Source organism: Sander vitreus, chromosome 9 (assembly GCF_031162955.1).
Source record: "Sander vitreus isolate 19-12246 chromosome 9, sanVit1, whole genome shotgun sequence".
Lineage (NCBI taxonomy): Eukaryota > Metazoa > Chordata > Actinopteri > Perciformes > Percidae > Sander > Sander vitreus.
Window position 1 is genome coordinate 32,805,428 of NC_135863.1, and position 18,327 is coordinate 32,823,754.

Here is an 18,327-nt window from a genome sequence, read left to right on the forward strand (position 1 = left end):
ACAATTTGGAGCTTACCTTTATAACCTTTATACCACAACAACACCCAATATACAGTATATACATTCGACACGTACAGAATGTTTTTTGGTGAATGTAACACATACAGAAACTCAGATTGTAAAATACAGATTTGGTTCTAAACATTTATTTCAGTTAGAGGTCTTAATGATATGGGAGAGGATTAGGGCCACGTGGAAACATGTATTGAGTTCTGGATTAAAGTCAAAATTCTGAGATTAAACTCAAATACTGTTTCACGTGACCTTACGCCTCTTCCATATAATGAGGACAAAAGTGCATAGAAATAGAAGTATCGAAAAGAGGAAATGAGGTATATGGTAGCTCTTTTAGGAAAAGTTCCCACTTTTGTTTGTTCTAGCTGAAGGCATTCTTCCGCAGAAGTTTTTTGTTCAGTGCAATGACCAGAGAACAGAGCGGAAGTGGACCCACAAAGTCTCCTGCGATGATGTTGAGGCTCTTGGGGTCCGACCCAGGCGCCTGCTCCTCCAGCCATTTCCTCAAACACTCCCAGTTACTGAAGGTCAGCGTCCGCAGGGATTGCTTCGGGTTCTCGGTGATGTAATATCTATCAGCTGTCAGGTTCAGGCCAGAGACAAAGAAGCCCTCTGGAAAAACAAGTTACTATGAGTTAATGGAAACACACAATGTGCTGTAATGTTACACTGACTCTACTGGAGCGGCAACTAACTATTTTCATCTGTGATTAATCGATTATTTGTTGGTTAGGCTATAAAATGTCTCGCCTGACAAGCCAGACCCACATCCAGATGCTGGGTCTGGGAACTCCCCATTGGCTGGGCTCAATCCGAGGGGCGGGATAAACGGTTGTCTTTAAAATTCCCTCTGCTCGCAATAGGATAGCTCTACAACCAACCAGAGCAACGCTAGTTGACAGATTCAACTTTAAACTCCGAACACATCTTCCTTTTTTAAGAATGACTTCAGTGCCGTTCTTTGTTCTTTTCTCAAAGAAAAGCTGAACTCCAAGTCTTCCAGAAAGCCGATTCCAAAGACCGCTGTTCACCAGCAGCAGCAGCCATCTTCTTTGTTTTCAAGTAGCAGGGAATTCACGCGGAACCGTCGCAACTCTGCCGTCATTATGTTAAGCCCGCCCACCGACTCTATACACGATGTGATTGGCCTGACTAGAGTTTGGTTTTTCCAGCTCAACAGAGAGTTGCTAGACGACCCTGGCTGCAAATTACATTTGCTGCCGCTAGGGGGGGTCTAGATTTCTAGGCTAGAAAATGTCAGAAAATGGTGAAAAATGTCGATGAGTGTTTCCCAAAGCCCATGAAGACGTCCCTCAAATGTCTTGTTTTGTCCACAACTAAAAGATATTCAGTTTACTGTCAAAGAGGAGAGAAGAAACTAGAACAATATTAAATAAATATATTTAAGAAGCTGGAATCAGAGAACTTTTACTTTTTTTGTTGTAAAAAAAATGACTCAAACGGATTATCAAAATAGTTGTTTAGAAAAATAAATATGGGTTTTTAGTCTCTACTGGTCTTAACCTTGTGTTGTCCTCGGGTCAAATTTGACCTGTTTTCAAAGTTTTTATATCAGAAATATCTTACAACCAAATTGCCCCAAAATAACTAGGATGCATGCATGTACGTTGTATGGAACCCTTACAACATATACATCCATGCATCCATGTTGTTTTATTTAATTTCAGAGCATTTACATTTTTTTTTTTTAATGGTTTCAAAACAGCATCCTGACTGTCTGTGATTCACTCAACATCCTCTGATCTTAGCTATTCTATTAGTCAAAATAATTCAGAATTTCTGATTTTTTTTCAAACTCAAAAATTAAGTATGATGTCATTTAAATTAAGTTTATTTACCATGAATAAAAAAAGTGTTAGAAAGAGGGATAAAAATGTTTTTAAAAAGCGACAAAACGTCGAAATGTTCCAAAAAAAGCGCATTTTTCAATTTTGACCCAGAATGACAAGTTCCTGGCCGACAGTGAAGACAACACAAGGGTTAAGCTTGCCACTGTACTCCGAGTCAGTGTGAGCCAACCTCACCTGGACGTCCCAGGTCTTTGTTCCAGTCCAGGTAACTGATCACTCCTTGTGCTGTGTGCTGGTTGGCCCACCAGTAAGGGATGGCAGGCCACAGCTCCTGATGTCTCGCTGCACTCTGGGAGTCGTAGGAGAGGACGACCTGGTAACCAGATGCCCACAGGCTCCGCAGGGTCAGGACGGACTCCTGTGGAGGGCAGGGGAGCTTGTTTAAGGCTGAGTGTTGTTTTTATACCGTGAATCAGCTGTACGTGGAGAACGCTAACCTTCTGGGGGCAGAGCTTTGAGCCAAACAGCTTCTTCAGGGAGAAAATGAACAACTGATGGAGTTTGTCCTCGATTCCCTCAAAATGGCTGCAAGCAAGAATAACAATCTCCTTTGGGTGAGAGTCCAGCCAGGTAGCAACAGACGACAGGGTTTCCTGTAAAGGGAGGACATTTATAGAAACATGCTATAAAAGCCCAAAGTGAAACTCTGAGTTGGAAGTAACAAATTACAGTAACTCACGTTACTGTAATTAAGTCGTTTATTTTGTATTTTTACTTTTTAAAGTAGTTTTTAAAATCTGTAATTTTAATTTTACTTTAACTCTTGCGTGGTGTTCATATTTTTGTTACACAGCCAATGTTCCTGGTCTGGTGGACCCACCACATTATTAGGCTTTTAAATCAATACAGCCATAACAATTTATGTAAAAATACTTAACAGATGTTTACTTTAGCTCAATTACCAATGATATATACATCATTTATGGTTCATATTTGCCATTTACCCCTGTAAGATCACATTTATGATCATATGATCATTTTCGTTTTTTGTGAGATAACAAGGAAATTCAATTATAAAAAAGGTTAAAAAAAAAAATAGAAACAAGATTTTTGATCATTATTATTTATATCACTTATTTCTTAGAACTTAATCAGAACAGGTGAAAGTGCTCGAAATGTAACTATTTTGTAACTTTGTGTGGGAATAGCAGGTGCAGAAAGACAACATTCCTGCATAGTCACCTACAATCAGACACGCACACACACACACACACACACACACACACACACACACACACACACACACACACACACACACACACACACACACACACAGACACAGAGCAGGCCCAGTTAGGATGAGAACACAGTTAAGTTTCATAGCACCTACAATTATTACACAATTACTACACTGGGATCCAGTAGACCCGAACACCTCATATGTAATAGTTATGTGTAGGGGGGGGTGTAACGTGTGCAGTCATTGAAAATAAGTCCTTCATAGAAAATGAGCCAAGGCCAATGAGTTTGAGTTAGAAGAAATAATAAATAACATCATTTTTCTTTCAGCAACACGCTGTTAAAAAGTAACTAAGTATGCGGCCGGGTTGGTTCAGTGTGTAGGGCAGGCGCACATATACTGAGAGGTTGTATGCCTTGATGCAGAGGTCCAGGGTTTGAGTCCGACCTGTGATGATTTCCTCAATGTCTTCCCCCTCTCTCTCTCTCCCCTTTCTCACCTAGCTGTCCTGTCAAATAAAGGCGAAAAAGCTAACAAAAAAAATAAAAAAGTAACTAAGTAACTTACACTGAGTTTATTTTAAATGAGTTACTTTTTCACTTTTACTTGAGAAGATTTTTATACCGGTAACTTCGGTACCGTTAATTTCACTTGTAGAAAAAGTTCATCAAAGTAGCACTGCTACTGTCTGCTCCTCACCACGGGGCTTCTCAGGTGATGCGAGCAAATCACTCCGCCCAAGTAGCAGAAGTAGCAGTGCTTCGCCTTTCTGAGAATATAGTTCCCAGTATGTATACGGTTAGAAGATGGCTGTGTCTCATGTGACCTTGTTATTTGTACACGCTGTGACTCACAACATGTAAATAAGAACATGTTGGCGTTATTTTGTCACTTATTGGGAGCAGTAGGCTAGATGGAGCCGGTTACCTCCAGGATCTGGGCTAAACTAGGCTAGCGGTGGGTGCGTCAGACAGAGTTACAACACACACGGAGATGAGAAGGGTATGTATGGACTTATCTAACTCAGGGGGATACGATGAATAAGCTAAGTCTCAATAAGTCGGCGGGTTCCTTTAAGATGATTATACTCACCAGAACGGTTAGATGTGTGTATATGACATGTGTGAAGTACAGGTCGCTGGAGGAGTCGTTGGGTTTGTGTGCAACACGGAGATCGAAGAAGCGAATCCCCATCGAAAGTTGCTCCTCGATGCTTTTGTCCTTGGGAGGAAGAGCAATTTATAAAAACATAAAAAAACTTCTATGATTGTGTCTTACAGCACAGCAATACCTTCTGAGTCCCATAGGGGTCCGTCCACCCACTTTGACAAAGTCCCCTATCACAACATACATACCTGTGTTGTAGCCCATCTGAAGATGGCAGGTCTGGTAAAGCAGGAGAAAAGTCTGTCCAGGAGCCGGAAAAAGTCTGATTCAGACGGGACCAAGGGGGAGTTTATGTCCAGACAGTAACTCATGGCATCATGGCTCCCTGGACAAACAGGTGTGAATACAAAAATAAATAAAGCTTTACAAGTTCCTCAACTCTGAAGTGGGAAAGACTGGTTTGGATTACCTAACCACTAGATTCAGATGCAAAACACTCATTCATTAACATCTAAAAGTATTTGTGATTGTTTTAATTAGTGTGTGTGTGTGTTACACACACACTAACTTACTGTTCAACTTACTACACCCCCCCCCCTACACATAACTATTACATATGAGGTGTTCGGGTCTACTGGACCCCAGTGTAGTAATTGTGTAATAATTGTAGGTGCTATGAAACTTAACTGTGTTCTCATCCTAACTGGGCCTGCTCTGTGTGTGTGTGTGTGTGTGTGTGTGTGTGTGTGTGTGTGTGTGTGTGTGTGTGTGTGTGTGTGTGTGTGTGTGTGTGTGTGTGTGTGCGTGCGTGGTATAGAATAGGCCTAGAAGTATATAGAAAGGGATGTGTAATGTGTTCTCAGGTTCAGTGAGACTTCCTGAACAAATAAAGCTTAGCCAACTGATGAAACCAATACAGGCGATCATAAAATAATAACATGGACAAGGCAAAAAAAGTGAAATAAAAATAAAAGAATAATAAAAGATTGTATTTAGTTTACTATAATGGGAGAATACCAGCAACTATTCACATTTAGGCCCGAAGCAGTGCATTTAGGCTAGATGGCATTTTTGTATATAGAAATGACTTGTTTTATTAATTGATGATCAGAACATTGTTGATCCAGGAGTAGTTGGCTATTCTGCACTGGTAAGTTACATTATCACAAGTTAGGGTGAAACCAGCGACAGAGAAAGTGAGTGTTACATTTACCGGGTATGGCCAGGTTAGTGAGAGGGACGTCCCACAGCTCCGCGGGTAGAGCTGACATCCAGTCCTGGCAGCCGAGATCCATGTCGCACGGTCGGTCACACGTCTGCAGGAGACTCGCTCACTAAAACCAGCTCCGAACTATAGATGCGAAAAACCTGTTAAAGTTAGTCATCATATGCTCGATCCTCTCCTCTTCCTTTATCTAATTCCTTTCGACTGCAGGAGGAGGAGGCGGTCAGGGGGAGGAAGAGGGGGATGGAACTTGGATTTCCTGATTCTTCTGTGTTGATTGAACGCTACACCGTGTCATAAGTGTAACACTTAAAGCTATGTTCCGCTGTTTTGGGACACTTCAGTAACCTCAGACCACTTGTTTTTTTACGCATATGTGTCTCTAAACACAATACATCAAAGCACCCGTAGCGTCGTTGCTATGACGTTAGAAAACGGGGCGGAGCTAATATCAAACAGGAAGTTGAGCTGATATATACAATGTCTTTCTTTGTTCATTTTTGTTTTATTGTTGCCATGAATTTTAAAGTGATCATTCTTTGGCTGTATAGGGATATTTCTTTTTGCATTGATTATCTGATATTTTCGTGTCAAATTGTAAATGTAAATTAAACCATAAAGAAAATGTAACAATGATTGAGTTATTTTTGTGTCATGCCAAATATTTGGCCCACTTGGGATTACAAGACACTGTATTTAATCAAAACAAAAAGATATCTTCTGGTAACATATTCAAATCTAAAAGCAAAACCTCAGTCATAACACCGTGTACACATATACATAATATCAGTTAACATATGGCTTATTTTCTGCTGTTTTAATGTGATTTTATTTATCTTAGAAAACCAGCAATGGGTTTCATAATGTGCAAAGGAAAGATGAGACTTCCTTCAGTTATTGAGACGTTTCATTGTCATTGGACAGCAGACGTCCAATGACAATTACCGTATATATAATATAATATAATAAGACTACCTTTTACACTTCAATTGACCTTTTCTAGCGGATGGCCTCTCGCTGGTGCATATCTTTTCCCTAGCGTTTTAAAGGTGAGATTTGTCCTGTGTTAGGAGACTGTATCACATATCCTCCACCCAGAATATGAGCTCTTTTCTCCAGACAGTACACAGTCCCTCACAGTCAACTCAACGGTTTAAAAACTCATTTGTTCCTCCCTCCTTTGAACGTTTAAACAATGCTGCCCTCGGCTGTAGCGATTGTGCAATAGTTTCATGGTGTTTTACTATGGGGTGAGGGAAATATGTGTTATGTGCAATATGTTTTTAGGATCTGTGCAATACTTTATGTGCAATTAATTGTTGTGACTGGTACAGATGGTGCTGTATTATTTGTTCATATGTTGTTGTTTTTTGTAACGGTCAAGGCATTTATTTATGTGTGCAGCTTTTAAGTCCAAAACTAATTTCCCATTAGGGGAAAATAAAGTATATCGTATCGTGTTCTACTGTGTTTCAAAGGAGCAAATGAGTCATGATGTGATGTGTTGATGTGAAGTTTATTTAAGCATCCCTCCAAGCAAAGACAAGCTTTTTGTACATCTAACTCATCAACATATCATTCACGCAGCAGCCACTAAGAAGAAGGAGAAAGAACAACACAGACTCCCTGATTAAAGGTAGGGCAATAAAAAAACATAACCCTGTACATTCAAAACCACATCTGAGCTCTCTAACTGTAACTGTTTGGATGTAGTACTGGGGAGACATGGAGGCTGCACAGTGTTACTGGAACAGTGATTGACTTTTCAGTGATTGATTATAATTACTGATTACTTCAATTGATTTTTTCCAAATAAGTGCTGATGAGAGAATTCTTCTGAGAACATAGCCACTGAGAGCTCTTGTTACTCTGTGGGTCAGACCTGGTTTCATTCTTAGTGTGGCTTTACATTATAGATATTTACATTGACCTGTGGGGGAAACAGAAACGGAGCATTTTAAAGTATTAGACAAATGATGTGACAGAATATGATAGGAAACACTTTGATCAATGGGACAAATTAAACCGTTTGGATTTTTTATGAATACATTTAGTTGGAGTTATTTTCTTTATTTGTTATTATAATAATAATAATATAATAATAATAATAAAAAAACATTCAATTTGTCAGTTTACACATCTTTACATTAAACAGCACCTCTTTGTCACTGGGTTGGCTCAGTGTGTAGAGCAGGCACACATATACTGAGAGATTTACGCCTCAACGCAGAGGTCTGGGGTTCAAGTCCAACCTGTGACATGCTCCTGCATGTCTTCTCTCTTATGATTGGTTGACATTTGAAGACCATTAGTAGGAACATTCCTTACACTGATACACAGCTTTTTCCTGATATCAGACAGAACTGTCAACGTGTTACACTGTTGACATCTAAGAAAGAATCAGTCACCTCTGTGGACCAAGGCTACCAGCAGAAAACATTGCCTGAATATAAGCATTCCTTTCTTGTTTTAGAAAAGTGACAAGAGGAAATGTTTTGTAGCTTTAATCCTCCTGTTTTTTGAAATTTGACCCATTTTCAAAAAGTTTCTATATCAGAAATTTGGGTTTCTTTCAACCAAATTTTCAAACAAAAGTAACGTGGATAGTTCCATACAACGCTCTTCACAAGTAAAATAAATGATCAGTTCACTACTTTTATTGTATTTGGGTGTTTTATTCAATTTGATAGCATTTGAAAAATAACCGATAAAAGAATGTTGGAAAAAAGTGACAAAATGTCAGAAAAAGCTTAAAAATTTGGGGGGAAAAACAAAACAAAATCGCAGAAAAACATCAACAAAAACATCGGGAAAATTGACAAAATTTTTTTAAAAACAATTGCCCAAAACGTTGAAAAAAGAAGTTTGAATTTCAAATTTCGACCCATTTGCATGGTCGATGGGAAGACAACACAAGGGTTGAACTCATCTGTATACCAGAGCTTTACATGAATTATTTGCCTGTTTTTCACCTTCAATGGAAAAGGCGTGCACTGAACTGAGCCCAGTACTGCAGAGTTTCAGACGGATGATGTAACACAAACTATTGTGAGTGAATGCAAAAGCATTGAAAAGAAACACGTAGCCTACTGCAACACAAAAGCTTTTTCCCCCCACTATGGCCCTTTACTTTGGACGCCATAGTTTGACATTCCCTACACACTCACTTCTTTTGTGTAAATGAACAAATGCCTTGGTGAGTAGACTGCAGCACAGGCATCTCAAAAGGCAAAATGTTAACACTGATTCGTACATCTGAGCGGTCGGGGAATAAAGTGAGGTGATATGCTTAAAAATGCTCATGTTTATTGGAAAAGCTCATCTCCACAGGCACAGCGGTGCAGCATTATTTTAAAACAGACCGAACCTGTTGGCTCAAGTCAATTATAAGTAAAACAAGGCTGGGTTCATGCAAATAAGATTTCCATGCAAGTTTCATGTCTTCTCTACATTCTCTATGGATAAATACACGTATTGTAGGTGTAGGTTACAGTTTAGCTGTTTCTTAAACTTGCTGCCCACACGTCACAATTAAAAAAAGTTCTTGACCTACATTACAGTCATATGTGTTCATTGATACATTGTTTGTGCTTACTCATCTAAAATGTCTACGTCAAGGTGAGATTAGTTGTATCATTATTGCTCTGGTCAGTATAACATAAAACTGGCCAACTTTGCTGAGCCGTAAAAACTGCTCCAGTACATTGCATAAATAGTGAACTGAATGTAAACAAACTAGTGCAGGAGCTTTAAAGGGTAATTTCGGTATTTTTCAACCTGGACCATATTTGTGTCTAACTGACTAGTCTCGCATCGCCAGACCTTCCTCCACAGCGTTGCGAAGGAGGGTCTGACTAGTCCACACAGCATTCCGGGATGGGAGAAAAACATGCTCTGGTTTATTGGCATTCCTTTAAACCAATCACAATCGTCTTGGGCAGCTCTAAGCTCCGCACAGAGCCGCTGAAAAATAGCCTCGAGAAGGAACTTGTTTTGGTGGAACATGTGTACGTTCAAAGGTAGTTTTAGTCGGGCAACAGAAAACTCCGATTGGACAGATAGTCTAGCTAGCTGTCTGGATTTACCCTGCAGAGATCTGAGGAGCAGTTAACCATAGTCCTCACAAATCCACCAACACAAAGGAAGCCCAAGGCAACGGACATCCGGCCTAAATGAGTGAAATCCGGTGGAATTTCCGTCGGCAACGAAGCAATCCCGGAAGTGGAACTATAGACTACTAACTGACTAATGTGAACAAAAATCTTTGAAGTTGGTCCAGTATTGAGCGAGAACGCTGTAACCGGCAGCCACGAACCAGGCTGCAATGTAACCCTATAGGGCAAATGGACAATGTTTCCGTCAGTTTCCATCGACTAAAAGTTTTGGACACTGACAGGCTCAGATTATTAAGTGTCTGAAAACATTATGAAAAGGAACCCTGCAGAGGTCGACCTTTTTGTTTAACTAGAAACAGCTCCATTAAATGAAGCAATACTTTAAAGCAACACCATGTAACTTTTCCCGCTTCGGTCCCCCTACAGGTTGTCTCATTGGAACTACAGCTGCAGCTAAAAGTTACATAGTGTTGCTTTAAAGCTATAGTGCACAACTATTTTATATTAAAGAACATCCGTTACATTCAAGCCATTGCCAAATGAGTTGGCACAAAGCTAATTAAGACTGCCAGCTCCACAAACGCCTCTGTATTTCTCAGTATGGCTATGTTCTCTGACTTTTGCGCGCAGAAGCTTGAGTGATACGTTTACGTTGCTGCTACGCAGCGTTCAGCTTTGAAGACAAAGAGGACATCAAAATTACAAGATAATGACCTTTTCTGAAGAGTCCATCATGTTTCGTTAATCCTCCGTGTCCTCCTTGATTTGACAGTTAAACGCTACCATCAACTGCGTGGAGGAGGGGTGGGGGTGGTGCACGATCACAGAAGGCTTGCGTCATGTGGATGCTCCGACAGTGTTGTTGTCATTACTTAGAATTAGTGAACTGAAGGTGCACAATTGCCCGATAACTTAAATTGCAGCTTGTTTCGCTGCAGTCAAATGCAGCGGTCTCGCTTAATACTGGACCACTTTCAAAGATTGTTGTTCCCATCAGTCACTTAGACACAAAAAACATAAGAAAATAGGGTCCAGGTTGAAAAAACCCAAAGTTACCCTTCAAGACTGAAATATACATTTCACTGCCTCAAAATAAGTGCATTTATATTCAAAGGAATAATTCAAGTATTTTTTTCTGTCACTCTTAACAAAACGAGCTCGTGTATTTCATGCTGTGGTTCACTTTTTTTTGTAGAATAACTCAAATTGGTGAGAAGTCATGAGGGCCATTTCAGTAGTTTCTCATTCAGTGTAACAACAGTCGGAACAAACTGGCTCTCTGCAATAAAGTCCCCAGCAATGATGTTGAGAGAGCCGACTTTGGAGCCGGGAGTCTGCTCCTTAACCCAGCTAAGCAGTGTTGGATACGTGGACATCACCAAGTCCTTCAGGGACTCTGTCGGGTGTGTGCAGATGTATTTCAGGTCCTCGGTCAGATTCATTCCTGTGACGAAAAAACCTCCTAAAACACAAAATATGCACATTCAATTCAATTTTATGAGTGGTGTGGGCCAAATACAGCCTTAATTCAAAAGTAATTAATCATCAATTATATTCCCAGGCTGTGTTTAGATTACCTGGTCTGCCATGTTGTTTCCGGTGTTCAAAGTCTTCGATAAGAGCCTCAGCTTTGCATTTATTGGCCCACCAGTAAGGAATATGTGGCCACAGGTCGCTGTGGCAGCTGGCCATATTGTGTTCATAGGACACCATCACTTGGTAGCCTAAAGCCCACAGGTTTCGAAGAGTTAACACTTCCTGAAATCAGCAAAATATAACATGCTTTGTTTCATTTTCTGTCAAGTATTTTTTTAATGTTATTTAAAACATCACACTGGCATGTTTTCACTGGCATGAAAGCCCTGTGTTTTATGACCATCCATCCATCCTGACCTCCTCGCTACGCGGTCCACAGCATTCTCATACAGCAGCAGTCCATGTGGTGCATACAGCAATTAATACGTGGAATACGTACGAATTACAGTGCATTACTTTTCATAGCTATATGTACGAATGGTTCATGAGGATAGCCTGAATGGTGTGACTCACTGATGTGTTTTTAATAGTTTTTGGACAAGTAGGGAATGATATATATCAAGATTTGGCTACACAGAAAATACTACTTGTTAGTGGGATCAATTCACTGTTGGTTTTGTTTTTTTCATTCATTGACAATAGGAAACATGTAGATTATGGCCACCTCATTCTTTAAACCTTAATTCAAAGCTGGAGGAGAAGTTGTACCGTTTTGGGACAGAGTTTGGCGGTGAATACGTTGCGTATGGTGGTGAGCAGCAGCGTGTGGAGCTCCTGGCTCAGGCCGAGGAAGTGGCTGAAGGAGAGGATGACCACCTCTTTGGGATGAGCATCCAGCCACTCTCGTATCTCCATTAGAACAGTCTGCCAGGAAAAACACAAGTTAGTCTGCTTCTACTGCCAGACTTGATAATGTAATGCACAATTTACAGCCATATTGTACTGTAAAAGCCAAAAGCACACATGGAACTTGTAACATTGCCAGGTTCAGTTATCTGCTAGGGCTGGATTTTTGGTAATTACCACATGACTCCAACATGATGGATAACAACCTGCAAGATCTGTTCTGGATAGATCCTGCTGAAACAGTGAGTGAAGCGTTTTGATTGATCTTCATCAAGACTATTTAAATGCTTGTTCTGCAGCTCAGAACCACAGAAATGTCATTGAAACTGTTTGCAGCTCCTGTTGCCACATGTATATTTCCAGAAAATGTATGAGTTACGGTGCATGTGAGAAAGAAGGGGGCTAAACGTGTGACTATGTCACTTAAAAAAGAAGAAATAACACCCACTTCCTCTTTCAAGCATGGAAACGTTGAATTCATAAACAATAAAAAGCCTTCATTGGGCCACTAGTTTATGGTGGCAAATCTTACATAAAAATGATGTGTTCCCACTACAATAACCTTAAAAATGTTTTCAGAGGGATTTCAGAGTGATTAGTTTAGACAGTGAAGACAAAATCAATCTAATAAAAGTCTTAAAAAAGCAGAGACGAGAGGATTTAGTATCTCACTGCAGTAATGATTGTTTGCTGAGCATGACTGTACTCTTGTCCTTTATGCTTATCTTTATGGTTATTTTTGTGGATGCACATGACTTTCACAGGAGCATAAATGTCACCGTGGCAACATCCTGGTGGACATAATGTGTGTGTGTGTGTGTGTGTGTGTGTGTGTGTGTGTGTGTGTGTGTGTGTGTGTGTGTGTGTGCGTGCCATTACTTCACCTCCACAGTGAGCGTGGTGTAAACACCGTGGTAGAAGTACAGATCAGTGGAGCTGTCATTGGGCCTGTGTGCAATTCTCAAGTCACAGTATCTGACCCCACAGTCCAGCTGTTGCTTTATAGTGTACTCCTGCAAGACACGGGGTGCACAATCCGTTACATGAACTCCAGCTTAAAACCTTTTCTTTATTTTATTAACAATGAACAGGGCCACGCGGAATCTGCGGACGCAGAATTCCGCAGAATTTTCTGCAGACTTTTCCTCAGATTTTAAACAAATTTCGAAAAAATGACATTTAAACTCAGAATGTTAACACATCTCCACCCCAAGCATACATAACAGTCTGCTAAATTCGGCAGATTTTCATTCTGGATCACAGTTGAAAACTGTAAAAGAAATCTGCAGATTCCGTTTGGGTCTGACAATGAGTAATATTGCATTTATTACTGTGATCTATTACCTGGGTTATCGCCCACTTGTACACAAAGGGGCGAATAAGAGGCTTCATGTATTTGTCCAGCTTTTGAAGCATGTCTGGCTGGGTGAGGTCCACAGGGGATCGGTCATTCATATCCAGACAGTACGTTATTGCATTGTGGCTGCCTAATGGGGAAGAGATAATACACATAATCATCACTAGACATTTGATTGCTTCATGTAATAGCTATGGTGGCCCTGAGAGCTCAAATTACTGCAACTAAGGAAAATACATGCAAATAGACAAAAGACAAGCAAATGAAGAAAACATCTTCGTCACTGTATAGGATACTCTTACAATTTGTAAAGGGTTATTAAAGGGTTGTGGGTACACTCAAACCACTCACACATTTCTATTAATAACGTTCAGTCTGGATCAACGGAAGTAGATTTCCAGGATGATTGCCTGGAAAAGCCATGCTAGTGATGTCCCTCACCTTCCATTCTCAAACACTATTCACTTTCAGGAAATGACAAACTTCGAGCTAGCGAACTACACGCTAAAAATGGCAAGTTTTGATGAAAATTTGGATCGTGCAACAAGGCAGGTCGCTTGGTTCTTTCGAGGAATGATTGTAAAGATTTACAAAGAATATGTTTACAGCATTTCCTCTCTAACTGGGACGTTTTGGGACCGATATCAGAGGATTGCTGTGGACCAAGTAGCCACTAATGAGGTTTAACCATGTATCAGCTAATTTAAATAGCTTGTGTTACTGTATTATGTCAACAGTTAACTTCATTTAATATTGTATGTGGCTTTTTCTTTTGCGGGGTGCAAATGTTCCACCAGAACAGGTTCCTTCCTGAGACTATTTAGCAGAGCCCCCGTCCTGCATCTTGAGCTTGGCGCCGCCCAAGACGATTGTGCAGACCTTACTCCACAGCGCTGTAGTCGAGACTAACATTCAACTAACAACCACTTCACCAAACACTAGTGTGCTGTAATCTGGCAGCCTACCCGGGATGGCCAGCTGGTACAGGGGGGTGTCCCAAAGAGCGCATGGCAGGTGAGACATCCAGCTCTCCATGGGCAGCTCGCCCAGCCTCAGCTCACTCACCCCGGACACCACCACGGAGGACATACTGAGCCCCAGCGTCTGCACGAACACACATTTAATGAGTGAGATTAAATGCGGTTTCCCGTTGTGTTACATCAGCAGCTATAGGGGGAGGAAGGGGTGTGTGTGGGGGGGCTTAATTATGATGAATATCACATAGAAAACTTGTGTATCGTGTTCAGTAGCACACACAGTAATGTGATTCCTATGTATCTCACTTACTTGATCAAACTGCTGCTGCTGCTTTCTTCCTTCACCCGCCAAACCAGCTGAACCAGCCAAACCAGCAAAGAGGGCAAACGCGATGACTCCAACTAAAGGCGCGTGCCAGCAGAAGTCCATCCCAAAGCGTTAGAACATGTCATGGCTGCACATCAAACATGTATGATGTGGTCCGGAGATAAAGCGTGGCCGTGTGTCCCTCCCCAGTCTGGTTACCCTTTACACCTGCATAGCCCGGGATGACAGGGACGGTGGGCACGGCGCATTTTAGCTATAATTATCGATTATCCATGACGATCGAATATCCTATCCACGTATGATCTGCTGGCTGCATCAGCAGCATCAAGATAGAGTGAGGTCCTCGGTGCACGGGCCGGGTGTTTGTCAGTCTCCGGAGGTGCAGCAGCAGAGTGCGCGCGGGGAGGGCGGCACCGCGCCTGCTGACAGATCAGCAGATCGCAGAGCGGCTCTCCTCTTAAAGAGCCCACTGAAATGTCACAGAGATACAGAGAGAGAGCATGGGCGTAAATTTCATCTAACAGGTGAGGGGGAGAATAAACATACAACTTCTTATGAGCCATTACTGAAGGATAGATAGAAATAATACATACAGAATGGTACTTGTATAGGATATGTGTAGTTGTGGAACTCCCGTAAGAAGCTGGCGAAGCTGTTTTATTCACTTTAAAGAACGGATGAAGTGATTCTTTTCTCTAATACAGTCAGATGATGCTGAACTGAGAACGGAGCCTCCTAGCAAGCAAGCTAACTAACTAACTAGCCAGCCGGCCACTAAATTAGTAAAGTTTAACAACTTAATGTTTTGTTCACACACTTTTGCGTAGAAAAGCACAGCGCTCTCGCCACATGAGTGACACTTTGTTCGGCTTATTTTCTATAACTCTAAACAATGCGGAAAAACTAGTCCATGCATTCGTTACTTCCAGGCTGGACTACTGTAATTCCTTACTATCAGGTTGCTCAAATAAGTCCCTTAAGACTCTCCAGCCCATCCAGAATGCTGCAGCACGTGTTCTGACAAGAACTAACTAACATATTTCTCCTGTATTAGCTTCTCTGCATTGGCTTCCTGTAAAATCCTTCTCCTGACCTACAAAGCTCTAAATGGTCAAGCACCATCATATCTTGAAGAGCTCTTAGTACCTTATTGTCCCACTAGAGCACTGCGCTCCCAGAACTCAGAGCTTCTTGTGGTTCCTAGAGTCTCTAAAAAGTAGAATGGGAGCCAGAGCCTTCAGCTACCAGGCTCCTCTCCTGTGGAACCAGCTCCCAGTCTGGGTTGGGTGGGGGGGCAAAGAATAAACCGAAAACCCTCCTCTTTGATAAAGCTCATAGTTAGGGAGTGAGGAGTTGCAGTGTCCGCCTAGCCCGGCCCACCTGCTTCTCGTCATAGTCGTTAGATTAATCTACCATATAATCAATAATATAATCAAAGTAGAGGGAGGCAGGACTGTACAGCCCGATCCGGTTGGGGAGAGTTCTAGCCCGACAAGGCTCCTCTCCTTAACCTGTCTCTTTTAATTATGCTGTTATAGTTTTAGACTGCCGGGGGACTTCCTTTGACACACTGAGCTTCTCTCTCCTCTCTTTCCATTTGTGTGCATCCATGTCCCAGAAATACTTGTTACTAACCTAGCTCTGGGGAGCTTATTTCCCGGAGTCCTTATGTGTTTTTTTTTCCGCCCAGCATGTTTCCTTGGATTAGGGTGGCACCAAAATCATGGTTGCAGCTGTCGCCGTGGTCCTGCAGCTGTCGCCGTGGTCCTGTAGCTGTCGCCGTGGTCCTGCTGCACGCCCTGCTATGCCCTGTTACACCCTGCTACGCTCTGCGGTGCCCTGCAGTGTCCTGCTACGTCCTGCTATGCTCTGCTGTGCCACGCTACGTCCTGTAACGCCCTGCAGTGCCCTGCTATGCCATGAACTACTACGACTACCATTTGTAGTCACTGTTCCATTATCTTTATTGTGACTATTATTGCCACTGTTCATCACACCCCCAACCAGCACCGCCAGACACCGCCTACCAAGAGCCTGGGTCTGTCCCAGGTTTTTTATTCCTAAAAGGGAGTTTTTCCTCGCCACTGTCGCACTAAATGCTTGCTCTTGGGGGAATTACTGGAATTGTTGGGTCTCTGTAAATTATAGAGTGTGGTCTAGACCTACTCCATCTGTAAAGTGTCTTCAGGTAACTCTTGTTATGATTTTATACTATAAATAAATTGAATTGAATTGAATAACCAGTGTGTAGCACGGTGGGTGGAATTAGCAAGCTAGCTAACTAATTAACCAACAAGCTACTAAACAAGCTTAGTAACTTTATACCTGCTAACGTAGCGAACTTGTGGAAAATACGTAACTTTTTTGTCATGACTAATTTATTAATGACTCAGCAATATCTGTATTAGAGAAAATAAAGTGAATAAAACAGCCTTGCCAGCCTTGATGCAACTCATTCTCTCCCACGAGTCCCACCCATGGATGTATTAAGAGCGTGCCACCTGAGCGGGGCGGCTTCTAGCTCACCTTCTGAGTCCTTTGCAGCATAAAGGGAAAAAGCCCCAAAAAATTATCTTAAAAAAAAGAGGGTCCCACCCATAGATATATTAAAGGTACACTATGAGTTCCTGCATGGTTTCAGCGTGATTTCATTTTTGTCTCATATCGTAGGCATCTCTCCTTGATCCGCTAGCTGCCTGCCCCCTGAACACACCGTGAAAAAGCCCGGTCTCGGGAGACAACACAGGGGTCGTACACGTCAAACAAACACTAGAGGCACATAGCCTGGTTGACACCAGACCCTTCTCAGTTGTCTGTGTGTGTGTGTGTGTGTGTGTCTCTGTGTATGTGTGTCTCTGTGTATGTGTGTGTGTGTGTGTGTGTGTGTCTCTGTGTATGTGTGTCTCTGTGTATGTGTGTCTCTGTGTATGTGTGTGTGTGTGTGTGTGTGTGTGTGTGTGTGTGTCTCTGTGTATGTGTGTCTCTGTGTATGTGTGTGTGTGTGTGTGTGTGTGTGTCTTTCTTTTGCAAGGTTTTTGACAAGAAGGCGATAAGAAGCCCTAAGTGCCATTAACAAGCCCAGATTTCACAAGTTTATGAAGGCAATTGTTCATGAGAAATGTATGTTAAAAAGGGGAAATGTTCCACTCAAATTAAGTAGTACTTGTAATCACTCCAACAACAACAGATCTTGTCACATGTTTGCTTCTTTTTTGTCTCCAGAGCAATAGAGCACAGTGTAACACAAGTCACATGGATAAGAAGCTATAAAGCAAGCTAGCTAAACTGACAGAGACTCAAAAAAGTGAGATGGACATCGCAAAACACGGACCTTTATACTATACTAACCACACCCAGTAGGATGGTTTAACACGTTTAACTCATTTTTACACCCTTCAAATCAAGACACACCCTGTAGGATTGTTTAACACAGGGGTTTTCAAAGTGGGAGGCGGGGCAAATATTACATTAGTTATTACATAAATTATCAATAAAAGATCTTATAAAATAGCCTAAATGTGTGAAGAGATATTTCAGAGATTACAGTATTTTTTGGTAAAATCTTAAATTACATAAAATAAGATAAACAGGATGACTAGATGGTTAAAACAACTGTTTGGTCTCAACTGAAGCTAGGACTCCCCAAACTTTGCACTCGTGTTTCCAACTTCCCTTTATTATATTAATTATATGAATACCCACAATTACTATGGTGCGTCCGATTTGTCAATCAGTGGCCTAGCTGTCAATCAAAATCAGTGGGTCAGAAC

The 18,327-nt window shown here is 41.5% G+C and overlaps 2 protein-coding genes and 1 long non-coding RNA gene across 3 annotated transcripts; 1 reads left to right on the plus strand and 2 right to left on the minus strand.

Annotated features, from left to right (window-relative positions):
- Window positions 1-4: 4 nt before the first annotated feature.
- On the minus strand, window positions 5-5,807 carry plcxd1.2 (phospholipase C, X domain containing 1, tandem duplicate 2). Its single transcript, XM_078259815.1, has 6 exons — window positions 5,387-5,807; window positions 4,422-4,558; window positions 4,159-4,287; window positions 2,324-2,479; window positions 2,061-2,244; window positions 5-627 (listed from the first exon to the last, which is right to left on the minus strand). Exons 1-6 carry the CDS (start codon window positions 5,466-5,468, stop codon window positions 377-379), a joined length of 939 nt encoding a protein of 312 aa, XP_078115941.1. The 5' UTR covers window positions 5,469-5,807; the 3' UTR covers window positions 5-376.
- Window positions 5,808-8,684: 2,877 nt separating this feature from the next.
- Window positions 8,685-14,661, minus strand: plcxd1.1 (phosphatidylinositol-specific phospholipase C, X domain containing 1, tandem duplicate 1). The gene is made up of 7 exons (XM_078259818.1): window positions 14,540-14,661; window positions 14,218-14,356; window positions 13,240-13,382; window positions 12,780-12,908; window positions 11,758-11,913; window positions 11,091-11,271; window positions 8,685-10,975 (listed from the first exon to the last, which is right to left on the minus strand). The coding sequence occupies exons 1-7, from the start codon at window positions 14,657-14,659 to the stop codon at window positions 10,731-10,733; spliced, it is 1,113 nt and encodes a 370-aa protein (XP_078115944.1). The 5' UTR covers window positions 14,660-14,661; the 3' UTR covers window positions 8,685-10,730.
- Window positions 14,662-14,990: 329 nt separating this feature from the next.
- On the plus strand, window positions 14,991-16,989 carry LOC144523877 (uncharacterized). Its single transcript, XR_013502547.1, has 2 exons — window positions 14,991-15,081; window positions 16,248-16,989. It is a non-coding gene; the product is annotated as an uncharacterized LOC144523877 (long non-coding RNA).
- The last annotated feature ends 1,338 nt before the right edge of the window (window positions 16,990-18,327 follow it).